General features: G+C 38.7%; 1 protein-coding gene across 1 annotated transcript; it reads right to left on the bottom strand.

The window, feature by feature from the left end:
• Nucleotides 1–8,474: 8,474 nt before the first annotated feature.
• Nucleotides 8,475–9,328, bottom strand: LOC108452510 (dirigent protein 4-like). The gene has a single exon (XM_017750306.2). It carries the CDS (start codon nucleotides 9,178–9,180, stop codon nucleotides 8,656–8,658), a length of 525 nt encoding a protein of 174 aa, XP_017605795.2. The 5' UTR covers nucleotides 9,181–9,328; the 3' UTR covers nucleotides 8,475–8,655.
• Nucleotides 9,329–9,840: the final 512 nt, after the last annotated feature.

The raw sequence follows: 9,840 nt of genomic DNA, 5'->3' as shown, positions 1-9,840 counted from the left end.
GGAAAGGGTTACCGGGGCAAGTACGGACAATGGAGTTCGGGGATCTATTTCTGAATGACTTCGGGCTAACGGACGGAGATCTTTAAGGGCGTGTCTGGTATAGCCCCGAATGTGGCAGAATATTGGTTGGAGGCCACAGAACAGACTATGGACGACTTGGACTGCTCTGAGGAGATTGTGAGTGGGGTATCTGTACTAAGTCCCTTGGGTCACTCGGTTAGGGTAGACAAACTATATAGGAATGTACCCTTAGAAACTCAAGGCAAGGTTTTTCCTAGAGATCTGATGGAGTTACCGTTCGGAGAATTTGACCTCATTCTGGGAATGGATTGGCTTGTTAAGCATAAGGCGACTCTGGATTGTGCTTCTAAACGAATGGTGTTAAGAACTACAAAGGATACGGAGGTTATGGTGATATGTGAGAGAAGGGATTATTTGTCCAATGTGGTGTCGGCATTAAGAGCCGAAAAGTGGATTCGGAAAGGTTGTGAGGCCTAATTGGTATTTGTAAGTCAGTAGGAAGAGGAGGGACTGACAGTGGATAAGGTTAGGACCGTAAAGGAGTTCCAAGAAGTTTTTCCAGAGGAGCTTCCAGGATTGCCTCCGAATCGAGAATTTGTGTTTGGAATAGACTTGTTGCCTGGAATGGCGCCTGTGTCCATCGCACTGTATAGGATGGCACCGAAGGAGTTAGTGGAGTTAAAGGCTCAAATTCAAGAGTTGTTGGACAGGGACTTCATTAGGCCAAGCGTGTCTCCATGGCGAGCACCGGTGCTATTCGTGAAAAAGAAGGATGGTACAATGCGGATGTGCATTGATTATCGCCAGTTGAACAAACTGACGATTAAGAATAAGTATCCACTGCCAAGGATTGACGATCTATTCGACCAGCTTAGAGGAGCTTCAGTATTTTCCAAGATCGACCTTCGATCCGGATATCATCGATTAAGGGTCAAGGAGGCGGATATCCAAAGACAACAATCGGGACTCGGTATGGTCATTACGAGTTTACGGTTATGGCATTTGGACTAACGAACGCTCTGCGGCGTTTATGGATCGATGAATCGTGTGTTCCAACCATTTTTGGATCAGTTCAGTAGTCGTCTTTATTAACGATATCTGGTATATTCTGAAACTGAAACGAAACATGATGAGCATCTCCGTATAGTGTTGTAAGTATTAAGGGAGAAGGAACTCTTTGTGAAGTTCAGCAAGTGTGAATTTTGGTTGAGGGAGGTAACCTTCTTAGGACATGTGGTCTCTACTGAGGGGATTAACCTTCTTAGGACATGCGTTTATGGAAAATTTTTTTTACGCTTCAATGTGGCATGTCGGATCCGACATAACTTCTGGGCCGGATTTGGGGTGTTACAATTTAGGTCAATTTAACCCTAGGGGTATTTCGGTAATTTATCTACTAGGGGTAAAACTATAAATTTTCCACTTTTAAAGGTATTTCAGTAATTTATCTATTTTAGGGTTTTTCATGCATATTCCTTCTTTTCATGTACTAACAGAATCACGTACCGAGTGTTCTTACCGAATTGGGCCCGCCCATCATTCCAATTTTGGCCCATTAAGCCCAAAAATATTGAGGGCACAAAAATCATGCACTTTGCAGTCCAAATTTTGCAGTTTACCAAAAACATTAATCGATTTACCTCACGAGCATTCGCACACTCACAAATCTACAAAATACCGGTTTTTGGCATTTCGGCTTTTCGACTTTTGCCGATCCATACTAAGAAAGAGGGTGTTAGTTACACACCTGTTTGCGACGATATGCTAACGAGATCCACACACGAACTGCCTACAATTGGATTACTAACACATTAATCTAACTATTCAAATACGAACTACGTATTAACCCCTTACAATATTCGGCCAACCACACCTACAGATCATAGTAAGCTTATAAGAAATCAATAAATAACTCATTAACAATTTTTTGTCAATGTTTACCACATAATCATAATCTCACTGCAAGCTGTCTTCTTGAACAACAGTCACTAAATCATTTATAACTGGAGCTACGAAATTCCAAATCAAGTGCCGTTAATTTTACCTGAAAATAGACTCATATATCTTCTATCCATAAAATTTTCAGAATTTTTGGTTTAGGCAATCAATACCAGATTTTTCTTAAAGTTTCCCATGTTTCACTGTTTCACTAATCTGACCACTCTTCATTATGAATCAAATTTCTCATTGTACAGAATTCAAAATATGTTCTCGTTTATTTCATTTGAAACTAGACTTTAATTACATAATTTATTCACCTTCTAACTCATCTCTCACAATTTATGGTGATTTTCCAAAATCACGTTCTCGTCATTGTCCCAAGCGATTTATTACCAAATCACTCTTTCACACATAACTTGCATGCATGTTATTTAAACATGTATATCACCAATCAATCATCACGTATCTATGATTTTACTTAAGTATAATATCCATTTCATCATTTTAAAGCACAACATATTAGCCGATTTTTCCCCTTAGCATTAAGCACATGCATGCTCATTTGTTTGGCTCAACTTCACATATCTTCCATTTTTCATCAAAAGAACATGAAACAACAACCATTTTGTTCATTTTAATTCATGACCAAATGCTCACAACACAACCAAAAACCAAAATATGCTTCAAGAGTTAAGGTAGAATCAAGAAGAACTCATGAACATCAAGATAGAAGCAAACTACCATGAACTTACCTTCAATTTTCTTTCTCAAGTGACCGAACATTCAAGAGCTTTCTCCTCTCCTTTCTCTTCTCTAACTTTAGGCTATGATGAAAAAAGATGGACAAAACTTTGTTCTTTTCACCCCTTTTTCTTTTAATAAAATTTCATATTTCATCCATTTAATTCTTGAGTACAAAAGACATGAAATTCCCATCATGGAACATTTACCTAACCCATTATCATGGAACATTTACCTAACCCATTATCATGAAACATTTACCTAACCCATTATCATGGAACATTTACCTAACCCATTATCAATTTGTATCAATTTGTACTATAAATTATAGATATCAAATGCACATTTTGTCTACAACAACATGATGGCTGGCCACTTCATGTAAAATGGGAGGTTTGTCATGCAAATCCTCTTATTTTGTACTCTTATTTATTTGGCCACTTCAATTTAGCCTATAGCATTTTCAAACATTTTCACATAGATCCTATTTCATAATTTCACCGCCTTTTTTTCTTTTGGAACAAAAAAAATTAACTAAAATTGCCGGGTTCTATCTTAAGCTTGGACCTTCTAGAGGCCTACTAACATAATTAAACTTATGCCAACATTCACAGAATTCCCAAAAATTGGGGCGTTACAACTCTACCCTCCTTAAAGAAATTTCGTCCTCAAAATTTACCTGATCCAACTAGTTGAAGGTATTGTTGACGCATAGTCTCTTCGATTCCCAAGCGACTTCTTCCTTCCATGATTACGCCAAAGTACTTTCACTAACAGATGATTTCCTTCGAGAACCTTAACATCTCGAGCCAATATTTGCACAGCTCCTCCTCAAAGGTCAAATCGATCCGAACTTCAATTTCGCAATGGCGGGACATGAGCGAGGTCAAGACGATAACGCCTTAACATGGAGACGTGAAAAACATCGTGAATCCTGTCTAACTCTGGAGGCAATTCCAACTGATAAGCCACTGGGCCTACTCGCTTCAAAACCCGATAAGGCCCAATGAACCGCGGACTCAACTTGTCCTTCTTACCGAACCTTAGTATCTTATTTCAAGGAGAAACCTTTAAGAAGACCATATCACCTACTGAGTACTCAATCTCTTTATGCTTCAAATCTGTATACGACTTTTGCCTATTAGATGCTTCTTTTAACCGGTCCCTAATTATTCTGACCTTATCCTTAGTATCAGCTACCAACTCTGGTCCAAGAACTTGTCGCTCTCCTAGTTCGGTCCAACAACTAGGTGTGTAACACCTTCGTCCATATAGTGCTTCATACAGTGCCATTCGAATACTCGCCTGGTAACTGTTATTGTACGTAAATTCTGCCAACGGCAAGTAATCCTCCCAACTACCTCACGCATCCCCTCAACATGTTCTCCAGAATCTAAATAACCCTTTCCAATTGACCATCAGTCTGGGGATGGAAAGCCGTACTAAAATTCAATCGCGTCTTCAACACCTCATGCAACTTTTGCCAAAACCGAGATGTAAATCTGGGATCCCGATCAGAAATAATTGAAACTGGGACTCCATGAAGTCGCACAATCTCTGCCATATACAACTTGGCTAACTTTTGAAGTGAAAAGTCAGTACGAACAGGTATGAAATGGGCCAATTTGGTCAACCTATCCACAATCACCCACACTGAGTCTTTCTTCGATGGTGTCAAGGGTAGCCCACTCACAAAGTCCATGGTTAGCCTCTCCCACTTCCAAAGTGGTATCTTCACTGGCTGTAACAGTCCAGAAGGTAATTGATGCTCAGCTTTCACTTGCTGGCATGTCAGACATTTCCCTACAAACTCCGTTACTTCTCGCTTAAGTCCAGGCCACCAGTAAAATTCTCGCAAGTCGTGATACAACTTATTCCCTCTAGGATGCATGGCATATAGTCCCCCATGAGCTTCCTTCAATATTGTCTGCCTTAAATCAGAGTCCCTCGGAACATAAATTCTTCCTCTGAAATACAGAACCCATCACCATTTAAACCGAACTCAGAAGTTTCCCTTTTCTTAACTTGTTGAAAACGAGCAACCAAAGACTCATCTTCCAACTGCTTTTCCTTAATCTGGTCCACCCAGGTTGGCCTTACTTGCAATTTAGCCAACAAACTGCCATCATCATACAGACTCAAATGAGCAAACATTGCTCTCAGATCAGATACGGTTCTATGACTTAAAGCATCGGCTATTACATTAGCCTTACCTAGGTGATACTCGATTGAACAGTCATAATCCTTAAGCAACTCAATCCATCCCTTTGCCTAAGGTTCAGCTCCTTCTGAGTAAACAAATACTTGAGATTCTTATGGTCAATGTATATAATACACCTTTCTCCGTACAAGTAATATCTCCAAATATTAAGTGCAAATATCACTACTGCCAACTCTAAATCATGAGTCGAATAGTTCCCCTCGTGAGGCTTAAGCAGTCGTGATGCATATGCAACCACTATACCCTCTTGCATTAACACGCAGCCCAATCCCACGTGTGATGCGTCACTGTACACAGTAAAATCCTTCCCAGACTCCGACTGAATTAATACAGGTGCTTCAGTCAGAACATTCTTCAACTTCTCAAAAGCTTCGCGCTATTTCTTAGTCTATACAAACTGTACTCCTTTCTTTATGAGTTTTTTCAGGGGTGTTGCCATTACAGAAAAACCTTCCACAAACCTTCTGTAGTATCCTGCCAATCCTAAGAAACTTCGAATTTCTGACACCATCCTAGGTGGCTTCCACTCCAAAATTGCTTCAATCTTTCGAGGGTCCACCTTAATCCCCTCGGTAGAGACCATATGTCCTAAGAAGGTTACCTCCCTCAACCAAAATTCACACTTGCTCAACTTCGTAAAGAGTTCCTTCTCCCTTAACACTCGCAGTACTATACGGAGATGCTCATCATGTTTCGCTTCAGTTTTAGAATATACCAGGATATCATCAATAAAGACGACTACGAACTGATCTAAAAATGGTTGGAACACACGATTCATCAGATCCATAAATGCTGCAGGAGCGTTCGTCAGTCCAAATGGCATAACCAAAAACTCGTAATGACCATACCGAGTCCTGAATGCCGTCTTATGGATATTCGCCTCCTTGACCCTTAACTGATGATATCTAGATCGAAGGTCGATCTTGGAAAATACAGAAGCTCCTCTAAGCTGGTCGAACAGATCATCAATCCTTGGCAGTGGATACTTATTCTTAATTGTCAGTTTGTTCAACTGGCGACAATCAATGCACATCCGCATCGTACCATCCTTCTTTTTCACGAATAGCACCGGTGCTCCCCATGGAGACACACTTGGCCTAATGAAGCCCTATCCATCAACTCTTGAATTTGTGCCTTTAGCTCCACCAACTCCTTCGGTGCCATTCTATACGGTGTGATAGACACTGGTGCCGTTCCAGGCAACAAATCTATTCCAAACTCAACTTCTCGGTTCAGAGGCAATGCTGGAAGCTCCTCCAGAAAAACATCTTGGAACTCCTTTACGGTCCTAACCTTATCTACTGTCAGTCCCTCCTCTTCTGACTGACTTACAAATGCCAAATAGACCTCACAACCTTTTCGAATCCACTTTTCGGCCCTTAATGCCGACACCACATTGGATAAATAATCCCTTCGCTCACCTATCACCATAACCTCCTCATCCTTTGTGGTCCTTAACACCATTCGTTTAGCAGCACAATCCAGGGTCACCTTATGCTTAACAAGCCAGTCCATTCCCAAAATGAGATCAAACTCTCCGAACGGTAACTCCATCAGATCTCCAGGGAAAATCCTACCTTGAGTTTCTAAGGGTACATCCCTATACAGTTTGTCTACCCCAACCGAGTGACCCAAAGGACTTAGTACAGATACCCCACTCACAATCTCCTCAGAGCAGTCCAAGTTATCCATAATCCGTTCTGTGGCCTCCAACCAATATTCCGCCACATTCAGGGCTATACCAGACACGCCCTTAAAGATCTCCGCTCAGTTAGCCCGAAGTCGTTCAGAAATAGATCCTCGAACTCCATTGCCCGTACTTGCCTCGATAACCCTTTCTAGAACACGAAGTATTGCCTGTGATAGGGCATCATCCTCGACACCGAGGTCATGAGACTCTACCTCTGTTACCGGTGGTACTGGTGCATCCACCGTCGGCATATGTCTCGAAGACGAAGATCTCACTCAAGCACTTCCTCGGCTCCGTCCACGGCCTCTTATACTCATATCGTATTATCTTGATTATGAATTTTTATGCATAAATTAATATTCCAGTGTTTATTACAGATGTTTTATGAATCAGACAGTAGTTCAGAGTTTGTTTTCGCAAAATCAAAGTCTAGCTACTGATTTCGATCTCTTATCGATTTTCCTATGGTTTCGATATCATCCTATCTAGAGTATCCTAATAGGGTTTCAGTACAGACAGATAATTCAGGAAAATATTCAGAAAAATTCAGAATACTTATAGACTTGAGCCGGAGATTCGGAATGCCACCTTCTAAAGATCTAAATTTGGAAAATCGAGTTTTTTGCATTCTTTATAAAATTTTCGTTTTCAAAAATCTTTGTTTTTGTAAACCCATTCCACACCCGAGTTGTTGCAACCTAGGCTCTGATACCACTAAATGTAGCACCCCAAACTCAGCCCAGACGTTATGACCGGATCCGACATGCCACATCGAAGCGTTCAAAACATTTTATATTATTGATCCAGAAAAACTTACTTAGTGTTTTAAAAGATAATTTCATTATAGGTTAAAGTAAATGGAAGTCAGGCACCGGTAGGAAACCGAAAAGAGGTGGTGAGTCCATCGGATGCTGCTAAGTACCAAGCTCCTTCGGATCCAATCCTAGACATGCATACCGCTATTGCCACACCTTAACATCATGGATATTTCTAGGAAACCGATTTGATTAAGTCATTTTTAGGAAAAGTGGTTAATTTTGGAAAATACTTTCATTGTAGAAGCTTTGCTTGTTTTCGTGTTATTTTGAAATCAATTACTGTTTTTGAAAACGCGCTCTAAAGCTATCCAATTTCAACAGTTAAATATAAATATTACCTATCTTAATAAAACATATAAAAACCATCAAAAATAAATAAATTAGCATGAAAGACATATGGATTGCTATGAGCGCTATCATGTTTAAAAATTTAACATTTTAGTTAATATATACATTTAAAACACAATAATTTAACTATTTTTGAAAGGTTGATGGTCAAATTTGATTTTTACAAAAGGTTGAGAGTTAAATTTAGCGAAAAGAAAATAATAACATCCTAATTAAAAAAAAAAGTCTAATATCGATTGCAAAATTTGGCATTATGCCATGATTTGTTGATCTGATAGAGGCCTAATCTGGATTTATCGACTTGGACAAAATTTGGTATCAATAAAAATAATAAAACTTTTCTCTCTGGCTTTGATCAAACTTTGGTTATCTGGATCATATTTTTGGGAATTGAAGTCTCAAGATTATTTCATCTCAACATAAGAATATATTTATTATGATATATAGAGCAAAGTAAACATGTCAAGGGCAAAAGAATCAAACACACCAATGCCCATATTAAGTTCTTTTAAGTTTTCGTGATTGCTTTGTTGCAGTCAACGCCAAATAGTCCAGAAACTTGCTTTTGTTGCAATATTTGATTTGACACCATATAATAATTGTTTCGTTATCAGTAAACGTTCCAAATTTTTGCATAAACCAACCTCTATTAGATATGAAGATAAATACTGAGTAGATACAGTTATTGGTGTCCTTTTGTAGCTAAGAAACTAATATTTATTTTTAATATAATGATAAAGTACAATGATCAAGTATGAGAATTTTAATTTTTAATAATATGATCCTATATATTTCTCATACATTTATTCTAATCAAGTGGAGCAGAATCATATGACTTTACACAATCCAAGAGGATTGTATCTGTAAATAACATCTTAGTAATGAACTACAGTAAAGTTAAATTCAATAATGACATTGGTGGCATTTATAAGGATAGGGTTAAATAGTGCAGTCCCTGTTGCCATCGCGAATTGTCCTCTTCCTCCGACCACCGCAAGCCCAGGGTCTCCCCTTGAAAATACGCTTAGAGAGCTGCCGTTAAACTTACCGGTATTGAATCCAAATTCTATGTACTGCGTGCTCGATGCATTTGATCCGGCTAGGAGGGAAATACCCTGAACATTTCCAATCAGCTCTGAGTCAGGCTCAGGACCAGTCCTGAGGGGATCATTAACGGCAACTAGGGTAGCAAATGGTACTGATGAGTTATTGCTTGTGATGTTAGCTTGGGTTAGCACGACTGCTGTAGTGCCCGTAAATTCGTGCATATAGAAGTGAAGATTGGTGACCACAACTCGCCTGGGTTGATATGGTAGGGTGTCCGAGTAGTATTGGCTTCGCACTGCTACTTGGCAGACGCAGATGATCAGAATCCAACTCAACACCGATAATCCTCTCATTGTCTCTGCTTTACTATAATTTCTGGGGCGAAATGTATATGAAAGCTAGTAGAATTGTTGCTTCATTTTCATTAACAAAACACAAACATTTATACTGAGAAATCCAGCAGACTTGGAAATAATTTATTGTCGAAAACATATTATGTAATACCTGGTTGGTTTCTCCCTAGTAATATTAAAAACAAAAAAAAAAATCTTGACCACGCAACAGCAACTTGGTCTAATTAATTAGCTGCTTGATTTTTAAATAGGAATACCTTTTTTATACATATAAATACGAATACTTGAATAAATAAGAACGTCTCCACTTAATAATTAGAATGGTGAAGGTTGTAAACACCATTCTATCTATAAATAAACTGATTGGAAGCTTCCTCCTCCTGCGTTTTTATTTTCGTGTGAATATTGTCCATTGACTTGAATTTATTTGATATCATATATTATATGTGATTGATGTGTTGATTTTATAAATTATTCTATCTTCTACTAAGAAAAGTCTTTTTGATATGAAGTCTTTTTTTTCCCTTTAAATCTCCTCACTAAATTAACATCCAATTAAGAAATTTATTAGAAACAAGAACAAAACAACAATAAATTAATATATGATGATTAGACAAGATGTGGCATTCGACAATGCCCATTATATGTTGTCACTAAGTT

The sequence above is a fragment of the Gossypium arboreum genome, chromosome 5 (assembly GCF_025698485.1).
Source record: "Gossypium arboreum isolate Shixiya-1 chromosome 5, ASM2569848v2, whole genome shotgun sequence".
Taxonomy (NCBI): Eukaryota; Viridiplantae; Streptophyta; class Magnoliopsida; order Malvales; family Malvaceae; genus Gossypium; species Gossypium arboreum.
Note: the sequence above shows the minus strand (reverse complement) of the source record. Positions and strands in the feature narration are given on the sequence as shown.